Consider the following 24,707-nt stretch of genomic DNA (forward strand, 5'->3'; position numbering starts at 1 on the left):
ACTGCCTAACAAAACCGCCTTCTAATTGTAGATGTGCTTAGTGCATTAGGCTATATCTTCTAATTGGTGGTGATGCCATGATCTACTACACCTCTGCTCTACAAAATGGTGCTCGGGTAAGGCTCCACTGCTTCCAAGGTCGACACTCGATGACCACACTTAAACTTGTGGCTCCATATTAGCCTGGCCTAAGGGCTAACAGTGGGATAGGAGTAGACATCCTACAATAGTGGCCAATATCCTACGATAGTGGACGGTGGGGTAGGAGTAAAAATCCTAGCAAGGGATTTCTGTGAGGAATGGGGACTACTGCTAATGTTGAATGTCACATTTAGCATATGCCTAGCCACGATCACACCAAGATGAAGCCACTAATAACTATTGATAATGTGCCAATAAAAAATAAGGGAATTAGGTTCACCATGCTGGATCTTCCCAAAGGATTGATAGCATACCAAATACTATGGAGACCATGGCTTAGAGAAACATCAGTATCCCATGATTGGGGCACGGATATGATGACAATCACAAATAGAGATTTTGCTATTTTAAATAAATCTAGAAACGGGAGAAATCAAACCGACTATACCCGAAAGTATTGATGACAATTCTTTCGCCATAGCCACCAATCATGCAGCAGCATTTGAGCAGTGAAAGAGCTAAAGCCCATAAAAGGTGATATGAAAATAATTGGCTACAATGATTGGCCATAATAGATAACTGCAATACGACACGTTTAATATTGCTAGACATATCTGGATGCACAAATGATACAACTCAAACCACCATTGTTCGATAGAGCTACCAATCTTCATGGAATGTGTGACGAAGAACTAGAAGGGATAGAGGTACCAATCTTCATGGAAAATGCGAAATGGATAGTAATCCAGAAGAGGACATAATTGGTAGCTATGGTGCAAACTTTGACTAGGACTTGGAAATAGAAGCTCATAAATGTCACAAGAATTTGATAATTATTTGGCAATTCTTTAGGCCTCCTACATTAGAAAATAGTTGGCAATGAAGAAAAAGAACAAAGACGTGAAATCTCAAAAAGCTAAGGTGAAGCACTTTAATCAATTCAAAAGAATACAAGCTAGGGTGGTGCAATTGTGCTTAACAATGCCCATGAAAACAAGAAAGTTATAATGGGAAAGATAAATGCATGGCAAAGGAATGACTACTTGAAAGGACCCAAAGGGGCTTCAAGGAGCATGCATGGCAAAGGAACAACTACTTGAAGGGACCCAAAGGGGCTTGTAAGGAGCATGCATGGTAGAGTAGAGGATGACTACTTGGAAACTAGTCTTCCATTGAAAATCCATTACCAATCTCACATAGTAAAGAGTTTTGAAAGTACAAATCTAATATGAGAATGAAGGTTGAAATAGAGGATACAAAACAAAAAGAAAATCTAGAGACACCAAGCAACAAACAAGTGTTTTCAACAACAAGAAGTAGCAATAGCAACTGGGAAGGTACCTCATGGTCCTATGAAGGCTAAGCAATAGCACTAGCAGTCAGCCAAGTACCTCATAGTCCTAAGAGGGCCTAAGAGTAGTACCAAGGTACTTCAAAAAATATACGAGGGGAGATGCAACTATAGCGATGTCCATGCTAGTAGACATGCAAAAACTCAAGGAAGCACATAGCCTAGTGGAAACACTAGTTTATGAGCTGCAAGCCAAGATGATTAGCTAACACAAGAGGAAAGGAATACAGGGTTTGTATGGATTCATCCTATAAAGAGAGGAAAGGAATTTCTCCCACAGTTACAATACATACGATACCTATTAGGTGGACCCTAAAAGAAAAATCCAAAGTATGGCACCATGGTATATGAGCAACTAGAAAAGTTATTGGATGTCGATCTTATTCATGAAATGAGCACATTGATTGGGTGTCACCAATTGTGATTGTGCCAATGAAGAAAAAGAAGCTAAGAATATGTGTGAATCTCCAAAATATCAATGCATGTACAATTACCCCCTACCAATCACAGAAATAGTTTTGAAACAGGTAGCTGGGTTTGAAGTATATAGCTTCTTGGATTGGTTTAGTAGATACAACCAAGTATAATTTTCTCATAAAGATAAGTCAAAGTCAGCCTTTGCCCTGCAGAGCATGAAATTTTTGCATACGAAGTCATGCCACCATATGTATTCATGGGCCATGCAGGATACTATAGAAGATTCATCCTTAGGTACATCATGGTTGCAAGAGTCATATACTCTCTATTGGTAAACTTCATATGGATCCTTAGGTACGTCATGGTTGCAAGACCATCTATTGGTAAAATTCTTAGAAGATCCTTAGGTATGTCATGGTTGGAAGACCCCTATACAATCTATTGTTAAAATTCATATGGATAGAAATAAGTGAGCAGGCATTTGAAAATCACAATTGGAGGTCGATCACATCTCATTAGTATCCAAACTAGAAAATTGAATTCCATGTACATGCTAACCATTCCAAATGTGCAGTGTATTATCTCAGCTTGGCAAATACAACAAAGACTACCCAATATACTTTGCAAGTAGGAAATTGAATGATGCAGTGGCAGGTGAATTACCCTAGCAATGTCTAGTGTGTGAATAAATTTAGATATTATATATTGTCCATTGACTTTTCACCTTACATTGATCATCAAGCCTTATTGTATCTACTTAATTGGCCATGTACCAAAGGTTGGATCATCAAATGGCTTCTACTAGTACAAGTATTCAATTGCAAAATAGTGGTGCAAAAGGAAGCTCAACAATACATTATAAATCACATGTCTTGATTGAAGTCATGAGAAGAGCCTCATGGAGAAGGAGATGACTTGCTAGATGTGGCACTATTTGAAATAGATGCTATTCTTGACTGGCATGCAGATTTCAAAGGTTATTTAATGACAAGAAAACCACCCCCCAAATTGAGACCAATGGATGCATCAAAATTGATTCTCAAAGCTGCTCTTTACCAACTAGTTGCAGCTCAACTAGATAAGGTAAGAAAAGATCAAATCCTAAGAATATGTGTTAGCTTGCATGAGATCATGCCAATCATCAAAGAAGTTCATGAAGCCATAGTAGGAGGACTCTTAGCATGATATTGGTGGCCTACACTTTGGATGGATGCCTATGACTATGTAAAAAGGTGTCATTTAGGCCAAAGCTTGATTAAACACCAACACAAGGATTTTAACCGCCAGTCAATAGTTATTGCTCAAAAAACCATTTGAAAATTGAGGGATTGATTTTGTGGGACCCATACATCTAGCTTCTAAGGGAACACAAGTGCATTTAATTTACATCATTGCACCCACAGACTACTTCTCCAAGTGGGCTGAAGCAAGAGTGTGAGAAAATCAGATGCTAGAGGCATAGAAAAGTTTTTGTATGACAATATGATTACATGATATGGATGTCCCAAAGAACTTGTGTAACACGTTTCTCAATGCCATAATCAAAGAACTTCTGACTAGCTTTATGGCTATACATAGAAGAAGCAAAGCCTACTATACCCAAGGTAATAGACAAGTAGAGTTTATACAAAATACTCTGAAATGTCCTCACCAAGATAGTGGAAACAAAGCATTCTAACTAGGCAAAAAGCTAAATGCGGCCTTCTGCGCATTTAGTTTTTTGCCACACTCAAGGTACAAACTTGAAGCAACTGTCCCACTAGAATTTGTCATATCAAGCCTATGCCTCGTAGCACAAGGATTCTTGGGAGATCACTAGACTCTCTAAGAAATTTTATACCAGCTGGAAAACCATACAAAGGTAAGGTTACTAGCCTAGCATACCATGACAACAACAAAATGAAGAAGGAAGGCATGGTTTGACAAAAACCTCAGGAATAAAGAAATCAATGAAGGCAACCAAGTTTCACTCCAGAATGCCAAGGTCCACAAGGGCAAGCTCAAATCATAGGACAATGGTCTTACAAAGTCAAAAAGCTAAATTACATCACAGTTGCGCAACTAGAAACCCTTAATGAAGTCTAGTTCACCTCAACAATCAACGTGAGTAGACTAAAGCGCTACGACATGACATTCGTCGACAACACTAGAGATTTGGGAGTCCCAAATACTCTTAGTTTTTTAGTTTCACTCAAGCACACCCTTTCATATGTATGGATACACATGATAGGTAACTGATTGCAATTAACCTTGGACTGTGGAGGGTTTAAAAGGTGTCCCATACAATTTTTCCATTCTATCTCTATGATAATAATGTATTAAAAAAAGTTCTCTAGTTGGACAATTCAACATAAGGGGCTCGTTTTGTTAGGAACTTGTTCCTTTTGGCTATTTGTACATTATATATAATGGTACAGGTCAAAGTTTACATGCATTACATATTAAAGTTTAGCCTCCCAACTCTACTCATAGGGTCTACTTTAACTCATCAGTTTGCCTTTTTGGCACCGACAAGTGTGAAAAAGTTGTAGAATGTCTCGGTAATTATATAAGCAAAAGTCAAGCTCATCAAAAGGATCATAGAGTCAATGACAAATAGTCTGGATGTGATCTTTTAGGATTAAGCCGGGTTCTTTAGTAACTATGTAACCACTTGTAGCACTTAAATGACCTTCACAAGGATAGTATAACATAACACAAGTTTTGTTGCAAAAGATAGGTAACCGTTCATAGAAGGAGCCCAAATAAAAGACCCACCAGGATCAGAAATGGCTACAAAAAACCTTTTGAAAAACTACACTAAACCACAACCACTAGAGCCGAAGCAAAACAAATACCAACCAGAGCATACTTCTAAAAAAATGTTTTGAAAAAATACTAAGTGAGAAACATGAAGTTTATCCATAGGTGATGTAGATCTTTATAAGGCAAGGTTGCTAGATTCCAATCCTAATAAAGAGGCTTTCATTCTATAATCAAATAGAAACATGAAAAGCCATCAATGCCAAAAGAGGAAACAACTCCATTACCTAATTGAACTGACCACCACCTTGTAGCAAAATGAAATATAGCTATTGAGAAGACTCCTCTTTGAGACAAATGAAACTTGCAAAGAAAGGATAATACAACGATTTGCCATATATGCATAGTATAGCCTTGAGTGGCATAACAACCAAGCATCAAGAGCCCATATTTGTAGCTATATAGGATGGGAGACCAAGAAGCCTTGAGGTTTCCTATCACCTAGGAGATGCCTTCGAGAATGAGCATAGCCAATATTTCAAGATAGGAGATCTATTCACAAGTACACTCAAGAAAAGGGATGAAGGCCAAGCACAAGATTTTGCATGGAGGGCTAGAGGCATGATGCTAACAAAGTTTGGTGACTTGAGCAAAGGTTGTGTTAAAATTTGGCGATTTTCATCACAAAAGTTAATCGAGCAATGTATATCCACCATCGACAAGCAACTACACAACGATGATGTCAATAATATGATCCTAAGCCACACTGCCACTCAATTGAATAGAAGCACTTTGATACGAAGCTTTTATGTCAACAAAAAGAGTGTTTTAAGCTTGAACTCACTAACACCAAATGCTAAGGTGCTACGTGGACAAATGCTAAGATAAATGCAATGGACCATTCGTCACGGCAAGAACTACCTTGGATGTGTAGGAGAGGGTGACATAATGGCATAAGGCATAACAAGGTTTTACCAACATCATTTAAAATGGAAGATAACCTCTATTAATATATCTTACTTCTCCACATCCACCCCACTTAAAGGCTTTGATTTCCAAGTTACCAATGGGATAGACATCGACTTAATAGCCAAGGATTAGATACTTAGAAATACTCATAGAGGATAGTATGTAAATTAAGCATTCAAACAAGCTCACAACTGAAAAAATCTAACTTGTTCTAAACTAACACTCTCGAAAGGGTACCATTATGTGCATTTGTAATTGAACCAACCTTCTACGAAAGCAAGGTGCAAAATCATTCTTTCTTAGCATTGTAACATCTAAGTGATTCTACATGCAACTCTTCACATTGTGACATAATCCATTGGTTGCCAATTGCTAGAGATACATTTAGCATGAAGCAAGGCCACCCACAACTAAAATGTCGAAGCACGACGTGTCATGATTACACCATTTTACAATGCCTATACAACTAGGCCAACGGCACAATCATAGCTTATAAGTGGAAAATATCAAAGTGCTAAAACTCAAGCCTTAAGAATAAGTGTTATTGTCCAAGAGCAACTACCTATACTTCCTTGAAATGGCATCCAATCGATGAGCCCCGAATTCTGCAAAATGATAACCACACCACTCGCAAACACCTTAGGTTGAGCCCTCTCTGGGGACTTGGACCAAGGTTGAACACAAGAAGCCCAGCAACGCAGCCGTCAAGCGTTGCAGGTATCAGGCTAGGGTCAGAGAGGGCGAGAGACCCCGATTGGCGATCCCCCAGCCTCAGAATAAGCTAGCAGAGGTTGATCATATGGAGCAGAAGGAGGAGACCTTCTTCGATCTCCCGACTAAACCGCAGGCGCCAACAAAGCCCAGGTCCCTTTGCAATAGTAGCCTGGAGCCACTACTGAGAGTAGGTCTCGATGGACCCTCCATCGGGGCCGCCCCCCCCTTTTCACCCCCAGTCCCCCCCCTCGATCCCCCCGCCCCCTCCCCCTGGAACCTAGAGTCACCCGTACCACTCGCCCCCCCCTTCTTCTTGCTCGCCTCCCCTCCCTACCTGCAGGACTAAAACCACCTCTGCCCCCTCCATTACCCGTCCCCCTTCTCTCTCCAGACCTGTGCCTTCAGGCAAGGGGGTGCTAGAGTCCTCTCCCTTGTAGCAGACCTCAAGTTCCTCTTACTAGGTGCAGCCTAGTCTGGGTGCGTCCTCCATGCAGCATGGCTCAGGCGGTCTATTTTCGATATCCAATGGCTCTAGAGGTTCTGTCTTGATTTTGCAACCCTAAGAAGGCTCTATAGGAGTGTTTGGCTCACAGTCATGCCCTTTCTAGGGGTTTCTCTTCGCTGCATCTGGAGAGGGGTAGTGGACTCCCACACTGTTTGACCTTATGATGCAGCAGCAGATGTTTGACATGATGGAGGAGTGGCTTGGCCCCCAGAGGAGGGAGATATGGGTCACCCATGGTCGCACTGCCACTTCTCATCTGACCGTCGGGAGCTGGGTGTTAAAGTCTATGTGCTTCGGTTGGGACTCGAGATCAGCTGAAGCAGGCAAAAGCAGGCCATGTATTGGACTCTACAACTTTTTCCTCATTTTTGAGGTAGTGGGCCACCAAGGGAGGCATAGAGCTGGTTATGCCCTTGGTGCGATGCCGTACTGACACATATTACTCCCCATCTAAACCTGCAGCGAAGTCTAAGAGGTCTCAGGTTTCAGTATAGGCTCCCACTCATAGGTGAGCTCTGTTCTCCACTCCCCCCACCTCCCCATGAGTTGAACCATCGTGAGTTGCGTACTTCAACAAGAGTTGCAGAGGGTAGTGGTTGGGTGGACAGTGGACTTCCTCTTGATCCAGGAGCATATGTTTTCAGCCGTAGATGTTCGACATAAATGGCACCTCCTTCTAGGGAGAGACCCTGAGGTATGGTCCCCCGTGGTTGGCAGGAGAGGGGGGGTTTGCATTTCGGTGTCCCAGTCCGTTGGAGCGGATCCGTACGATCGAGCTCATCCCAAGCAGAGCAGTATGGATGGGTTTGAGGGTTGGAGACTCCAACATTGGGGTTCTCAATGTGTATGCCCCAACTTGTAGACACCAGCAACCCGCCTTTTGAAGGTGATTGACAGAGTCCCTCCTAGATGTGGACTCGTGGATTGTTGGAGATGACTTCAACAATCTAGAGTTTGAGTAGGACAAGCACGGTGGTGCTTCTTATTCCGGGATGCTGGCTTCGAAAAGAAGCACTCGGGAGCAGTTCATTTTCTCGATCTGCGGTCGAGAGCCCTCGAGGAAATCGAAGTTCTCTAGGTTTCTTGGCAGTCTCAGTTTCTACTTTGGGCAGCGGCGGCAAGATGGTCTACTTGAGAGACTAGACAGATTCTATGTCGGAGATTGGGACATGCATAGGGGTGGAGCCACCGGTATTCTAGCTAGGACTACCCTCTCGGACCACTCCCTTATCGTTCTTCACCTAGAGCATCCCCATCGTGGCCTACCGCAGAGAGGGGTCCGCATTCCAGATGCTTTTCTCTTGGAGGAGGAGGTACAGCAGAGTATTACAACTATTTGGCAGCAACCTGAGTCCCCACCGCAGGGGGGGCCGTGTGGCCAGCTCATGCGATTCAGTGGAGCAATGAAGAGCTTCGCACCCAAGCTATGCACCACCATCATACTCTTCAGTAGAGAGAGAGGGCTTTGCGGTGGGACTTGGCCTCCATTGAACGTCTTCGGGAGCAGGATTCAGAGTCACAGTGGTTAACAGACTGGTATGAGTTCGCTCGCTTGGAGCTTCAGGATACTAAGGTGAGTTGAGTACTCCTACCACTCCTCTAGATCTCAGTGGGTGCAACAAGGTGACAGGATGACCAGGCAGTTCTTTCAAGCCACTGGCCCTAGATTAACTAGCGCACAGTTGCAAAGATTGAAAGACTCTAGTGGGCAGATGCACTCGGATCCGTACGAGATCTTGGAGTTGACCTCAAATTTCTATCAGCGCTTGTTCTAGAGGAGGGGTCCCCGCAAATTTTGGCAGGCCGAGATTCAATTTGGACGCACGTTCTGGAGGTGGTCTTCTGGAATGTAAGCAGCCAGTTAGATGCGCCTTTTTTGGATGCAGAGCTTTGGCAGGCCCTTCGGGTTCTTCCATCCCATAAGTGCCCCACAGAGGACGGGCTATCCCCTACCTTCTTTAGGTGCTTCTGGGAGTGCATTCATACCCCCCTCCACTTGGCTTTCCAGGAGATCTTCGACTCACGCTCTCTCCCTTCGACTCTAAGTTGTGGCTGGATATGCTTGATCCCAAAGGGGGGGCATCGCTTGGACTTGAGACACTGGAGACTGATCACTCTCCTTGACACTACGTACAAGATCTTGGCCAAGGTGCGGCTTCCCCTCACCTAATCATCCATGACACACAGACAGGTTTTGCGTAGCATCCTGGACAACATCTTTAGTTTCTAGGAGGGACTAAATTGGACCAGAGAGGAGTCAGCCTCTCGCGATTTTGCTTTAAGATTTCGAGAAGGCCTATGACAGAGTGGATTGGCCTTTCTACAAGGGCACCATGCAGAGGCTTGGCTTTTCGGATCGATGGATCGGGGGTGTCTCAGCCCTTTATGCAGGTAATTCGAGCCAAATACTTATTGGTGGCTACCAGGGGAGGCCTTTTCACTTTCCCATTCAGTTTGGCAAGGATGCCCCCTTCCCCTTTTCTTATTTCTCTTTGTGGCTGAGGCCCTAGGGTATTTTATGAGATCTCAATCGGCGGGACTCACGGGGATGAGGCTTCCGATTCGGCGAAAGGAGCTTTTGGACTCAGATTTTGTAGATGACACAACCCTTTTTGTAGAGGGTTCAGCTCGAAGCTTGGATGTAGTTAGGGAGGCCTTGGCAGTGTATTGTCTAGCCTTAGGCTCTAGGATCAACTGGACCAAATCAGTTGACTTTCTCGCTGCGACAGAGGCGATACAGGAGATCGAGGATTGGGGCTCAACACTAGGTTTTCAATGGATTCCGAGGGGGCAGACATCGAGATACCTTGGCTGCCAGGTTGGCATTGATATTTCAATAGAGCAATAGATCTCCCCGGTCCTAGAGAGTGTTCGGCACAAGATTTTGTGCTCGAGCTCGGCCAAACTCTCTCTTGCAAGAAGGGCAAGAAGGGCCTTGCTGGCTAACTAGGTCCTCCTTGCTACCGCCTGGTACATAGCCTCGTGCTGGTGTTTTCACAAAACATGCATGGGACAGCTGGGGCGCTTGGTGCGCAATTTCCTCTGGACACATGTAACACCCGAGCCAGGGTAGCCCGGTAGACAGTGGATCCTGCCTCAGGCCCAGGGAGGCTTGGGCATCATTGATCCGTAGATGCAGAGCAGAGCCTTGTTGGGCAAGTTGGTAGTGAGGGGCCTTACTCCAAGTACGGAGCACTAGAAGCTTCTCCTACATCATGGTGTCCTTCAGAACACCCCCCACATGGCTGGTCAATGGCAACAGTCACACAAGTGGCTCCTCGAAGACCCCCTTACAGGGAAGGGTTCTCCCTTGATGCAGAGTCTTCAGAGTTTGGCAATGTTTGGCAGGGGGTCTTCTCCAGGCTAGTCCTCATTTTTCTGACGAGTTTGCACGACAGTCTCTAATCTATCACCCTGATATCTAGGATCAAGATGGTCACATGTTGGGACAAAGGTTACAAATTGGTTGGGCACAGTGGGACAGCGACCCAACTCGATCTTTCAAGACGTGGGCGAGACTCCCGACTGAAACAGATACGATTAGAGACCCTCTCACATCTTCGAGGCGCAAGCCCGATGATGGCAAAGATTGAGACAACTAACCCAGAGTCTTGGTGGGCAAGCCTCCAGAGTTTCACACCAACGTAGTGGTTGCACCAGTTCTCAGGGACAGGGGTAGCTCTTCGGATTCAACTATGCCCCCTCCCTTCCATTCTCAGTTGAGCCCAATTCTACAGTGTGGGTCCACGTGGACTCTTGCAGTCTCTGACAGATGGAGAGTCGGAGATGGATGGAGCCTTGGATCAGCTAGGGTGGCAAAGGTTCAAAGTAATGGGCCATTTGGGCAAGGAGTGGTCGATCGACCCCTCTTGCATCTTATTAGATCTAGATGCAGCTCGTTGGCGCTTATGGTTATGGGAGAGTCGTCCCCTCAATCAGGTACAGTGGGACCTAGGTGAGTGGTTCTGGCCATCCAGAGTAGGCCACTCAAAGAGAGTGGAGGTGCTTTCTTCTCTTATACTACATGCATAGGACGCCGCATGAAGTTGGAGGCAATAGCCTGGACTCCCTCAAGAGAGGCATCGAGCAATGCAATAGGTAGCTCGTGAGGTAAGATCCAGGTTCTGGACACACCTTTGGTCCAATCTTCGACCGCGAAAGATCTACTTTTTTTTGGATGATAGCACATGGAGGTCTTCCTATTGGCCCTTGGTTAGAGCAAATGCGGGTGGATGGCAAAACCATAGATGCACGATTAGGACCTTAGAGACATCCCCCACTGCCTTTAGAGCGCTTCAGATTGTGGCGAGGCTTCAAGGCACGCAAAGGGACTTCACGTGGAGCAAGGCTGCTTAGTTATCAGAGGGTGGCCATGCCTTTCCCATTGACGTGGTCTCTCCAACATACAAGATTCAAGGCCTGTACATTCACAACATTGAGTTTCATGAGGTGACCCCTCCCACTAGTCATCGACCTCTTCCTTCGTCGGAGGACGTCGTGTGGGAGACAGCAGCCAACATTACGGCATGGAACATCTGGATTGCTCGCTACAGTTGGGTTATGGACCAACACCATGTTCCACTGTCGGTCGCCTTGATAACCATCTGGCAAGACATCATCTTCACGCTCCGCGCCATTTGGGAGTCGGGCTCTCCAAGTTTTCGAGCTACTGTCGCTCGACGAAAACTTTTCTCCAAGGCCTGGCCTGCAGGTGTTTTCTACATCATCACCCCGAGAGGGATTAGATGGTTGTATAGTCCGCCACCCTAGTTACTAACCCCTGTTACAAAGAATCCCTAGGCAAGGAGCTGAGATCTCTAGCAACAACGTCGTTTTGACAGCCAACATTTAATGTTTTGTTAATTTTCATAGTTGGCACCTTTATGGTATTTTCAAACTTGTATTATCGCTTTTTACAAGCATCGATAGAAGTTCGTGTCTGGAAAAAAAAACTCCATGGTATATTAAGAACCAATAAAATAACTAGTTCAATCCTTAAGGGCTAATGTTTACGTGTATAAAATTGAAACAATGCCCATGTCTTCTATGAAAAAAAGAAAATTCAAACAAGGAGATAAACAAAAGTGAGTTTATAATAGGGGATAAAGGATGATCCGCATTGTCAAGTTTAGGCAAGGTGCATGATAAAGGATATGAATAGTGGCTTTCATTGTTTCTTGCCTCAAACCAACACCACCTGTGCATAACAAGATAGTTCCATTTTCACAATGAGGCTCCTAATAAGACCTCATACTTTTGGATTAAAGATCTCATAGCCTCGACTTTATGAGTTTTTCAAGCTGGTAAGGTCATTGCACACACACGTGCACACCCACCCCCCACCCCCCCACCCCCCCCCCCCCACACACACACACACAAAATTATATGATATGATTGTATGAAACTCTCCATGAGACCCTTCAAGATCTATGTGATTGGTGTTCTAGTGAGAAAAATAATTACAAACTTGTTACGTAGTCAGTGCTTGCTGGGATAGCTAGTGTCTTGCAGTTTCCACAGACTTCACTCACATTTGCATTGTTGGTTCCAAATGGTATCTATCCCCCCCCCTTCTTTTCGTGCCCCCGACATTAGGCTGAGCATGAGGGCTCACATTTGCATGCGGCGCTCCCTCCCCCCCCCCCCCCCCCCCGCAAAAAAAAAGCGGGAAAAGAACAAGAGGTTAACAAATGCTACCAGCTTACAAAGCATGTACATTCAACATCCATTATCAAAATTGCATGCAAAAGAATGACTTTCATAAAATTGAACTGCAATGAACACGAATATATATTGGGCATTGAACAGTAAATTCATCATTAAATCTTGGATTGCAGGTTTACATTCTACTCCAACAGTCCAAGTTGATCAAGGACGGACTAAACCTTGCACATCTCCTTTCACCTTCTATCTTCCCCTCGGGAAGCCCAGGGAAGCTAAAGCTTTGCCCTAGTTGAATTGGATCTTCAAAAATCTAGTCTATGTACAGCAGTGGACTTCCTCAATATTGGACTCTCTTACCAAACTGCAATACAGCTGGCTGTGGGTGGGACCCAAACCATTGAATAGCATAAGAAAAACAAGTGTGGGAATCGCTAGCATGTATGATGTCCCATCTTGCCCCCAATACAGTATGGATTACCCAGCTGTCTCAAGAATGATTGGAGTGCCAGGAATCTTGGATCATCAAAACTGTTCTAGTATACAGATTAAATGAACTGTCCTGCAAAGAATACCTGAATGTGGATGAATGGAGGGAGATGGTGTTCTCTGGTTTTCCAGATGATCCTTGATGAAGTGGCTGCAAAACTCACCAAGCCTTCAAGAACACCATTGGAACTCGACTTGCCAACGACAATCCTGGCACGTGCAAAATAGAATGGCTTGCCAATGCCTAAGAGTCACACTTGCAAAATGATGATCAAATACTATGCTCTCAGAGTGTTTCTGACATTATCTCCGCAGAGACTTCCCCTCTGATAAGTCAACAATAGAAAGGCATCGATTTATGACACTTCCATCAACAAGATGGTGATTCCACAACTTGGTGAGGAAAAGCATCAGACACCTGTTACAGAATTCACAGTTTTACATCAGGCAATTAAAATTTTAGTACCATATGAGCAAAAATATTAGAATGCAAAGCAACTGAACATTTGGTTCAATTCCAGCATTGAAAGAAAAATGCTGGCACAGAACCACCTTCTCAATGCAGGACTTTCAGAAAACTTATGTGCATGGAGCTTTGTAAATGCCTCGCAAGCCCATGGACAATGACCATCTGCAAGAACACTGCAAACGCTCCCCGGCCACCCCCATCAGCCCAATCAAAAGAGGAGAAAAAGAAGGAAATTGAAAACGGAAGCAAAAGATCAACTACTGCAATAACACACACTAGCAGCAGGAAATGAGGGGGTCCTTGTGATGCTTTCAAAACAAATTGAAGGACAATTATTTCACGTTCTAGCAAGGGAGTAGTACCGCTGCTTGCGGACGAATGAGTTCCATAGGTGCATGAGTTCTTTCTCATCTTGAGTTACATCAACAAAGTCATCCAGCATCTACAAAACATTCTTTTTAATCAGCTGTTCGCTAGGATTATCACAAGTTACTGAAATCGGCCCCATTGATGCCTATTGCAATGTGTTGGTAAAGAAAGGGAGACTTCATGCACTTCTAGTGCCAAATTTTGTGATGATTGCCGACTCTCTATTTTTTATAAGTTAATAGGGGACACTTTGAATCCAGTGCCAACTTATAAATGATGCAAATCTTACACAAACAAAAGACTGATGCAGTGCTTTAGTTAGCTAAAACAGTACATCCTGCAGTACTCTATGAGGTACAATGACTGAAGCCCTAATCAATACGGTCCCTCTTGGCTACCTAAACTTTCTAAATTTGCATGAGATCTACAGCAACGCACACTTCCTTGTTCTAAACATTCTACAACCAAACCAAATGCTGGCCCTCCCTCAACTTAAAAAGCGGTCACAAGGAGTTAAGGAAACACGCCAGACAACACAAAACATACTCAATTCCCTATTCCCTCAAAACTTCCTCTCATGAAATGAAAGATAATAAAAAACAAATGTGTTGTACCCGACGGTCCTCTAGATCTGTTATTGCATCATCAACCTCATCCTCGCTATCCCTGTCTGAAATAAGTTGTTCAAGAGCCATAGGCTTCATGACCAGTAATTGATTTAGCCAGAGAGCTTCATCTAAAACATTAATAAAAGGAGAAAAGGCGTATATATTCCGAGTAAAGCGAGGTACATAGAAAACAACAATGGCACCGGCATACCTGTGCTGTGTGGGAATGAAAGAACTGGCGTTTTTGAAGCTGGGATCGGCTGCCATGTTCAATGGATCATCAGTGAAACCAAGACGGAATGTCATCAGATTATAGAAATGTAGAAAAAGAGAAACAATCAAATTTAAAGATGTCATACGTGCGTGCTTCTGAACGCTCAGTCAGGGTCTTCCGGTGCTTCTCTGCTCGAGCTGTGACAGGTTTAACTTTCCGATTGAGAGTAGATTGAGCCCTGGATTCCTCTACAAGCACAGGTGCAGCAATTGCCAAGCACACACCATTAGCATTCAGGCCTAAAAGGTTCTCCACCACAGGACTTCGTGCCTTGGCTTCATCAACTGCTACACTTTCAGATCGCTGCTTTTTTGAAGATTGCAACATGTGCTCTCCAATACTATGTATTTGTTCTTCATCTTCAGGTCTTTCATGTTTCTTTGATTGCTCCTCCAAGGAGAAATACTTTGCCTGCCCTTCTGCAGGTTCTACAATACCTGAAGTCCTTGCAGGTGACATGCAAATAGTAGTATTCACTGGATCATCACTCACAGTTTCGTGTCTTTGGTTTTCTTCAAGACTCTGTGTTGAGCCACCTTTGGCAATCCTCAGCTCTGGACTAATAGGCATGTTGTTAGGTGGCAAAGATGTAAGTTGAGCAGAACTGACCAGCTCTTGAGATATAGATTCATCAAGTCCCCCACTTCTCATGTCAAGCCCAGGGGGCTGTCCCTCCACTTGAAGTGACCCAACACTTGCAGCCACCAAACCACCTAATTTCCTTGGTCTTCCAAACCTTGACCTAGTCACAGCAAAGAACATACTGAATAATGTGGTATCTGAATAGACCTCTCCAACATAAAAAATCTGTCATAGCAATGCTATCCTTTCACAGGAATCTGTACTGATAACCTACCAGTACACAAAATTCTTCAGGCGTGGATCATTTAAACCATCAATGTCTTGCACATTTCCCTGACAGGCAAACAAGAAAAAGCGGATGTCTTAATGTCACATATGCGAGTTCACCCCACCTGGCACCCGCTGCTTCCTATATGAGCCAATACACAGCTTTACATCTAGGATCGGAAGCTCCCCGCTTATACAGAAAGTGCAAAAGTGCCTACGACCTCTAAGCAAATATCAGTTGCCATCAAACTCATCCCCATACCAGCGTATGGATTCCATTTAAAGAGAAGAGTATAGAAATCAACATACTGTCACTTTCGCAACCAGTGGAAGAAGGATTCATGCTCATGCATTGAAATACACTTCTCCACTCTGCAAGGCAAGGTGTGAGTGTAGAGACTCAATTGTGATCCTGGGATAGCTATTCTACACAAGAAATTCTGTGACTTTAACACACACTTGCAGGAGACCGCACTTGCAAGGACAAAAAAGAAGGCACTGACATTCACATTACTTCAGCAGCAGAAAACATCACACAAACAACGTGAGTCAACCAGATGCAAGCCACAGAGTAGCTCTGATACCAGCTGAAACGTGCATCTAGATGAGGGGTAGCTAAACCGAAACCTGGGTGAGATCTCAGACCAAACACTGTAGCTTAAACTCCAAGTGTAAGCAAGGAAATTTTTAGGGAGTTGGGAAGCCCTCCACCTACCCATAGATCTGGTATGAAGGATCACCTAGAGAGCCTGAGGTTAGACAAGCACCGAGCCACTTGTCTCCTACCACAGCCATCCACCAATTCAGGTGTTTGTTAGACTAGACATAGGCCTGCTCTAGGTCCCGTTACTATACCTTTTCGGATCCCCACCCTTAAGCACGTTCAGGCATGTGTGACCACACACACATGCATTCAATACACACACCCCAGGCACACGCACACACATATGCACAAAGATGTCTTCAAATGCATTTCAGGCATTCCAAGGAGGACCAGAACCTTGGCAGCCCCTAAGGAATGGTAATCATCTGTTGAAAAAACCCCTCCTAGCTTTTAGAACTTGCTGAAAACATCTCCTGACCTTACGTCGCAAAATTGCCCAAGAACAGAAAATAAACCTTCAACAACCGGTCGCAAACCTTTTTCAAGAAATATTGTGTGCTCTATACACTCTTAATAGTTCCAGTTGCCTGAGAGCACCTTTGTTTCAAATCTGAACAAGTAACACAGAGAAAAAGACAAAATCAAACCTCGGGACCCAATAAGTCGTTGCGGCAAGATACGTCCACTATGCGATAATCTGGAGTGGCCTACAATTCCACATAAACAATGTGGTCCATCATTAATAACACATAAGGACATCCAGAGCCACATCATATGACAAATCGCTTCAAAAGCAAAGACAAATCTATAGACCCCTGAATCAGCAATCCTCTGAACTATTAACAGAGCATGTGTACTCACCAGAAACTCAAAACTAAACAAGTCATGTGTAGAGTTCAGATGGCATCTCAAACCCTGTCCAATCAACAGAGAAAATAGCAGCACAAAGATTTTAATACGGGCATATAACATTTTTATACTCCAAGCAGACTTCATAGATTTCAAAAATAACCAAACAAAATGCATACAATTAAGCAAATATAGACCATTATGTGAGGGGGGCTGTTGCATGTGCATGTAACTCAAGCATTCATTATATCACACTTACAAGTGCATTAGTATGGAAAAAACTGAGATAGAAGGGAAACAAGCAAACAAGAAAAGAAAAGAAAAACCCAGAGGGTGCCAGCACGAAAAGGAAAGAACCACAAGAAGAGGCAAGGAAGGCAAAGACAGAGCATCTGTCTGTTCACATGATCAAGTTTTATAAAACTTCATGAGTTCCTTTTTATGGGCATACACAGCTAGAGGTGTTTGGTAATACGAAATTGCAACCCTGCACTTGTGCAAGTGCCTGTATAGAATCCAAGAAACGATAAACACGTTCAATTACTGCTTAGTTAATAGACAAGGAAAACATCCCTATAACTCTTTGGAGTAGGTCCATTTGTATTACCTTGAAGCTCGAGCAACGTACTACGCAAAAAGGACAAGAGTAGTTATCCGTCACTGCAAATGCACATCATTCAAGATGAGAGATTACAGGACAGAGAATCTCAAAATTGCTGTCAAGAACATTGAAAAGTTCCCCCTTCTTTAACTACATCCTTTTTGTTAAAGTTTGATTCTTTCAACTGAATCAAACCATGAATAATAAAAAATATAAATAACAAGCCCCACCATAAATGAATCATTTGCTTATTAACAGACTGTTTAATGAAGGACTGTATGAAAGCGAGTTAACTTTAAAGTCAAGACTTGCTTAGTGATGCGTACTAAAATGTACATGAGAACTGAACCAGTCAGTACAGAGTCATTTTAAAAACCTGATATTTAGCTTTAGGTGAATAGGCCTAGCCAAATTAAATCTACAACTGAGATTTCATGTCAATTGGATCAAAAAAGGGAGGAATGCAGTTATTTAGTCTGTAGAAATTGCCAAACCACTCTCTCTCTCTCTCTCTCTCTCTCTCTCTCTCTCCAACCGAAAGAATAACAAAACTAAACATCCCACAGCAAGTGAAAGAAGAGCCACATTCAGGCTATACGAGAAAATGATAGCTGAATCAGCAAGGCCTTGGTGGATGGGTCTGAGCTGGATGAGAGGACCAAAATAAACCGTGATATAGGGGTAAAACAACGATGTCCTCTCTCCCCGACTTTGACATAAATGATAATGGACCTCAATGAAAACTGGTGGATTTGCATTGAGATCCATTATGTCATTGATAATACATTTCCAAACCATTATGTCACTGTCACAAACCAAATTAGACCAATCTTCAGTAACAATGTTTGTAAAAAACTACCCTTGCTTGCATCTGATGCATTGGAATCTGAAATTGTCATTCCAGCTTCCTTCTTTTGCCATTCTTTCTCCAACCTTTTCTTGCATCCATTGATGTGCTGTTCAAACTTCTTGCAATAATGCCATTTACCCTTCTTTTTGGACTGATCCACATTTTCCTTGATGGCTGACCGAAATGAGGCTTATTTCTGCCTTTAGGTTAAAAAGCTTGATCACCATCATGCACATCAACAGACATACTTTTCTTTGTCTATCCTTTTTGCAATAACATGTCCACAAGTTGCTAAGAAGTAAGTGGAATTGTACTACCTCTCATGGACATATTCAAAGAGGTATGAAAAGCAATCAAGTCTCTATCATACTTGTAGACATAAGTTGACTATCAGGAATAACTTCATCAATGTCCAACAACTATTCTCTAAGATCTTGGCATAGTTGCATATGAAACGCGTTTCATACTTGTATGAAACCCGTATGAAACGCTTAGCGTTTCATACGTATGAAACCCGTGTCATACAGCCCCAATTTTTGGGTACGGTTCAAAAGGGGGCAAAAAAGCAATTTGACGCATTTCGCCGTACGCCCGTACGCTCCGTCCGTGCTATGTGATGGCTGGTCACATGTTAGGAAAAGAAATGTCTACAACATTCTAGTTTCCTCTTGCAAAGGAAGTATCTTCCTTCGTGCTATAGATGCATCAGCTTCAGGGACAATGGTGACAGGTGCATATATATGGTCTCATTTGCGCACAACTATTCTTGAGATTGGTGTAGCAAATGTGGTGCAGGTGATCACAGATAATGGCTCCAATTGTGTGTCCATGGGAAGGATGCTCGAGGATGAGTTTCCCACTATTGTTTGGACACCATGTGCTTCCCATAGTTTGGATCTTGCCATTGAGGACATGGCAAAGTTGCCTTGGGTTTCTCATATATTTTCTAAAGCTTTGAGCATGGTAAATTTTGTAACCAAAAGACCCAAGGTCTTGAGCATGTTCAGGGAAAATAGGGACCTCGACCTTTTAAAGCCCTCAAAGACACGGTTTGCTTATATGTTCATAATGTTGGAGAGGGTTGTTCAAGTGCGGCATGGCTTGCTGCGTACAGTTGTTTCCCGTGACTGGCAGCAATGGGGGGATAGGAATGAGCCCAAAGCAATTGGTTTCAGCCGCATGGTCATGAGAGATGCATGGTGGGAGGAGGCTGCAGCTCTAGTGAAGACAATGAACCCCATGTACAACGTTCTCCGATTGACACATATGGAGGGGAGCACCATTGGGCTTCTCTATGAGTTCATGGACAAAGTGGGGGAAGCCCTTGATGTGTGTACTCACCCATCTGTAGAAAGGTATCCCGTACTCATGAGTCGTCCTTTGAAGTTTAGCATTTTTCCAATTAGCAAAGTGGCAATGCTTAGAATTCCTTTTAATCTATGTTTTCATTTTTTCTAAACATTATCGGTTTTGCCTTTGATTCATAATTTCTTATGAACAATTGAAGACCTTAAGGAGATCTGGAACACGCGTTGGGATTGGTTTAATAGGCCAATCCATACTGTTGCTCATGTCCTTCGTCCTCTATGGAGGAATGAGCAGCAATATCTCGATAGAGAATTAGAGGATGGGTGGTCAGCTTATATGAGCAAGATCGTGGGAGATGATGATGATCTACTTTTGAAGCTGGAGGATGAGCGTCTTCTTTTCCGCAACCTAAGCGGTGTTTTTGGATCACGCAATGCACAGAGAGAGGAGACTCAACTAGCAGCAATTTCTTGGTGGGAAAAATATGGCATTGAGGCTCTGGACCTTGTGAGAGAAACAAGAGTACATGGGCCTTACTCCATACGAAGAAGAGGAACAGATTGTCCGCTGTGCAATTGGAGAGGTTGGTCTTTTGCCACTGCAATCTATGATTGCTCGAGCAAACGGACTACCCCATTGAGCCTCGGCAGGTGAATCGCTACAAAATCAACATCACAAAGTGCAAGGAGATGCCGGTGACTCCACCTGAGGAGAGGGATATCTACGCCATGTTGTATGAGGAGATCACGGCTTCATCTCACCGCACCCGATCCTCCCAGGCAGTTGGTGTCAGTACTTTGATTGCACCTGCATCTCATGAGGATGCTTTTTATGAGTCTTCTGGGAGTTCCAGTAGCAGAGGAGGAGGCTGATGAGGACATGGATTCGGTTGAGGAGGAAGATGCTGACATTCACGATGAGGCTTGACTTTTGATTTGTGACTTTGTCACTTATTATTGATAGACAATACTTTGGATTCCAGTTGTAATTTGACCTTTTTACCTTCATGCTCCATCACCATGGAGGTCTTGGGAGGTTGATTGATGACTCTAGTTTTTTATTATTATCAGTATTCAGTACGTATGATCAGTATGATCAGTATGATCAAGATTCAATTATCAATATGTATGAACATTCAGTATGTATGTGTGAAGATGATCATTGAGTACTCTATTATGTATAATGTATGATCATTGATGACTAGCTTTTTGTATGATCAGGATTCAGTATGTATGGTGGTGCTTATACTTGATATGTATGTTTTTTGTATCATGTCTGCACTATGGAGTCACTTGCAATCTTTATTTGCACATTTTTGTATATGGCATGATGCATACCCTAGGTATGAATGCACATATTTTCACATTCCGAATGAAACCCATTTCATTCATTTTTCGAAACCCGTTTCAAGCATATGAAACCCGTTTGAAACCTCCCGTTTCAGAAACTCTTGGCAACTATGGATCTTGGATCTTGGATCTTAGGAAATGAACTAACATTGAGCCACCCTTCAACGTCTTGGCATTGTCAAGTTGTCTTTTCAAGTAAGACACCATGGCCTCATTCCTTGCCTCATACATACTCTTAAAGGTATCCCAAGCATGCTTGGGAGTCTTGGAGGAACGTATATTAGACAACTTATAAGGCAATGAGTGAAAAACCGTCAGCATACATCCCATCTCTTCCAATTCTGAGTAAGAATAGCAATGGCAACTCGTGCAACTGGCATCACTTGAGCTTGCTATCTATCACAGGATTAGCTCCTTGCTGAGGTGTACCAAGTAATGACTGCATCTCTTGGACAAGCATCTTATGTCACGAGACTGTACTTCTTCCAGGAAATACAAAAAAACATTTTCATTGACTCCGGTCACAGAAAGTTGACTTTGGTTAGCTAGAGCAAGTTTACTTTCCTTTGTGTTATATTGGTTAATGAGCATTGTGGGGGCACCCCCAAGGTACTAGGATTAGTCCAAGAACTAGAATAAACGTATTCGCTAACCTCTAAGTGTTGGATATTGTTTATTGCTTGAATAGGACCTTGGAGAGTGCAAAAAGTTTCAAGTTTTAAGAAGAAATGCACATAGGGAGCTCCCAATTTTGGGGAGAAAGCACATGGCAAGGGGTCAAGCAGCCTAAAAGAGGGCTAAAAGCCTATTTGGAGAAGAAAGCTGCTATTTTCTAGGAAAATTTGGCCTATTTTTATTCCAATAAAAGGACTTCTATTAGGTATGAAAGAAACCCACAAGCATATGCTCAGAAGCCAAAATACATCATGCGAAGCACGAGGAAAAAAGGCTCCTAAAAGAGAGCTAGACAAAAGCCATGGTGGAGGATGAAAATGCCACCTAGGCCTTGCAAAAAACTTTGAGAAGACGGAAGAACGCCATTCTCCAAGGAAGATAGTCCTCCTCGTAGTCGCTGCCCGAGCTGAACCCTACATGATACCCCAAATGGCCATTAGAGTATGAATAATATCCGTCCAAATACTAGCCAAAGTGTGAGAAGGGTGAACATAAGATCCATCCATAGCCTCTGTGCATCTGGCTCTCCAAATGTGCCATGCTGAAATGCTAGCTAGTGTCTATCAAGAGGAATCCACAGAAGAATGTACATCCCAAAATTGGCCTATTTTGGCTAAAAGCAGGCCCCTACTTTTTGGAAAAGTCTAGCTTTATTGCTGCTTGCCAAGGTTAAATTAGTGGACAAGCCTTTAGTAAATACAAGGGTTCCATGCTTACTTGATAAGAATGGACTCACAAATGGCCAGAGTGAAGAGAAGAAGGAGCAAAAGCATGAAAAGAGAAAGAAGAGAACTTATTTTTACATGTTTCTCCATCTTCTTCTTTCCTTCTTACATCAGAAATCCTGCTCTTTGTATTCCATGAGAATTCAAGTTGTATTAGCTTTGTGAGCCCATTGTAAAAGAGTTTTCTATTACAATAAAGACCTTCACGGGAGGTACTGCTTATTTCTGGCCCCTAGTGCTACGCTTTCTCTCTCTCCCCCCTCCCACTTCCTTCCTCAAGTGCGATGAAGCATGTAGTTGGATTGCGACCTTCTCTCCTGCCTTTCATCAATTGCGCATGATCTCTTGGAGTCTAGCATTGGTGCCCACCACCAATTTGAGGTTTCCAGCCTGCTCGTGGAGCTTCTCTACTACATCTCGTCCCCTATTGCTCTTGTTGGAAATATTGTAATATTGAAGATGGTGACCAATGTATAAAGTAGTTGGTAGTTTGAGTGAGTTTTAACTCACACTAGAATTAACCTAGGATTTTAGGGTTCTGTCATGTTGGCAGAGCCCCTTATTATTTCATTATTGCAACTTCAATTCAAGATTGCTACACGTATTGGCTCTCCCCACCATCTCCACTTCTCACATTTAGTATCAGATCCATGTTTCTAGAGCCACGATCTCCACTTCTCACATTTAGTATCAGATCCATGTTTCTTGAAAGAAACAGGGATCTGATACGCAACGAAGTAACGGTGGCAGTGGCTTCTAATTAAAGATTCAACCATTTGTCCAAGTTCAAAAGCCTACGCACTATTACCGCTTTCATCTACCGTCATATTGTTCTCTTTAGTCACGCCTGATTTGACCACCGTATCGCTGTAAGAAATAGGCCTACTCATGTGGATTAAATTCTGCTCTAGAATCTATGGTAGGTCCAGGCATAGGGGGGTGTGAGGCTATGGCGGCGTAGGAAGCCTTCTTGTTGACTGGGTTCATAGAAACAACTTTGTTTTGGGGAATTCCATTTGGTAGCCTATGCTAAAAACCCCTCTGCTAAGGCTAACCCCAAGCTGAACCAAGGGTTCAGCCAAGCCTAGGGTGTTTGGACCTCGACTTGCCCTCGACTAACTTACGCGCCCCCTAACCTGGCCTAGGAACTAGGAAGCCTTCTTGTTGACTGGGTTCATAGCAAACAACTTTGTTTTGGGGAATTCCATTTGGTAGCCTACGCTAAAAACCCCTTTGCTAAGGCTAACCCCAAGCTGAACCAAGGGTTCAGCCAAGCCTAGGGTGTTTGGACCTCGACTTGCCCTCGACTAACTTACGCGTCCCCTAACTTGGCCTAGGAACTTTGACCTGACCTTCTGTGGCAGCGTGCAAGAGTTGTTGCTGCAACTCATGGATGCGACACCTCTGAACTCGACGCTAGAGCTGCAACTACTACGAAGGCTTGGGGCTAGGCTGTACGAGAGAGGCTACACGGCTGTACAAGAGAGGTTGCGCAGCTATATTGTACAACTAGGGTTGTGCCTAGGCTGTACAGTGCAGCTAAGGCGAAAAAGTGCGTGCGTGTGCGTGTGCGTGTGCGTGTGAGAGAGAGAGAGAGAGAAAGAGTCTATTAAAGTCTTCGGAAGACCAAAATTGGTCTATGAGCCTAAAAACAGATGATACAATGAACTGATGGGTGGAGCTGCTAAATGGGCATTAACACCCAAGATACATACATAACCAGAAAAATTCTTAGTCCTGCCCATAAAGGTGTCAGTATATAAAAGCAAAAGACTCTCTAGGTAGAACCTAGCAAGAGTAAACTCTAGGAGGGAACATCAATGTGTGAGGGTGCTGCAAGGCATAGATCCTTATAGGTCCCCTAGCATGATCCGTGACTCAATATGCTGGCGAGACTGGCGTGTCTTTGGCTCTAGCTTGGGTCCCCGTGGTCGTCACCTTTGTGAGCCCTCTATGGACCAAAACTATCTAGTAAAAAAAACTCGGTGATCATACTCTGAGCAGTGTTTAGATGTGTGCCTTGGTCTCCCCAATGCGCTCTGAGCTGACCTCGTTCACCTCGTGATAGATGGGAAGGATAAAGGAAGACTCAACACCATACTGGAAGGAAGGTAATCTGTCTATAACGAGCCCAAGGCTCTCAAACCATCTACGAGTATGTGCATACTAGCACCTATGATCCCCCTCT

At 43.5% G+C, this 24,707-nt stretch overlaps 2 protein-coding genes across 7 annotated transcripts in view; one reads left to right on the top strand and one right to left on the bottom strand.

The window, feature by feature from the left end:
• Window positions 1–12,639: 12,639 nt before the first annotated feature.
• EMF2 (VEFS-Box of polycomb protein) overlaps window positions 12,640–24,707 on the bottom strand; it is a 92,602-nt gene continuing 80,534 nt past the window's right edge. For 5 of the 6 annotated variants that reach the window (XM_087375808.1, XM_087375805.1, XM_087375804.1 and 2 more), the window contains 10 exons: window positions 17,619–17,671; window positions 17,024–17,077; window positions 16,810–16,869; window positions 15,566–15,624; window positions 14,795–15,451; window positions 14,647–14,695; window positions 14,442–14,525; window positions 13,821–13,900; window positions 13,542–13,631; window positions 12,640–13,407 (listed from right to left, as the gene is read on the bottom strand). In XM_087375808.1, coding sequence (XP_087231934.1) covers window positions 13,293–13,407; window positions 13,542–13,631; window positions 13,821–13,900; window positions 14,442–14,525; window positions 14,647–14,695; window positions 14,795–15,451; window positions 15,566–15,624; window positions 16,810–16,869; window positions 17,024–17,077; window positions 17,619–17,671 — 1,301 coding nt within the window. In that variant the 3' untranslated portion in view covers window positions 12,640–13,292. Of the gene's footprint in view, window positions 13,408–13,541; window positions 13,632–13,820; window positions 13,901–14,441; window positions 14,526–14,646; window positions 14,696–14,794; window positions 15,452–15,565; window positions 15,625–16,809; window positions 16,870–17,023; window positions 17,078–17,618; window positions 17,672–24,707 lie in introns of those variants that run through there. The other variant, XR_015541133.1, reaches the window with a different exon arrangement.
• Window positions 19,264–20,642, top strand: LOC147900617 (uncharacterized). The gene is made up of 3 exons (XM_087375662.1): window positions 19,264–19,817; window positions 19,962–20,292; window positions 20,421–20,642. The coding sequence occupies exons 1-3, from the start codon at window positions 19,291–19,293 to the stop codon at window positions 20,640–20,642; spliced, it is 1,080 nt and encodes a 359-aa protein (XP_087231788.1). The 5' UTR covers window positions 19,264–19,290.

This window comes from Dipteris shenzhenensis, chromosome 6 (assembly GCF_047967505.1).
Source record: "Dipteris shenzhenensis isolate YYH24624 ecotype China chromosome 6, Dip_SZ_1.0, whole genome shotgun sequence".
NCBI lineage: Eukaryota > Viridiplantae > Streptophyta > Polypodiopsida > Gleicheniales > Dipteridaceae > Dipteris > Dipteris shenzhenensis.

Excerpts from the sequence above, each read along its gene's own strand:
- LOC147900617 (XM_087375662.1), top strand. The coding sequence starts at position 19,291 with ATGGGAAGGATGCTCGAGGATGAGTTTCCCACTATTGTTTGGACACCA. Across the intron at positions 19,818-19,961 it reads ACTCACCCATCTGTAGAAAG|AATTGAAGACCTTAAGGAGA; the intron begins GTATCCCGTACT and ends TTTCTTATGAAC. Across the intron at positions 20,293-20,420 it reads ACCTTGTGAGAGAAACAAGA|GTGAATCGCTACAAAATCAA; the intron begins GTACATGGGCCT and ends GAGCCTCGGCAG.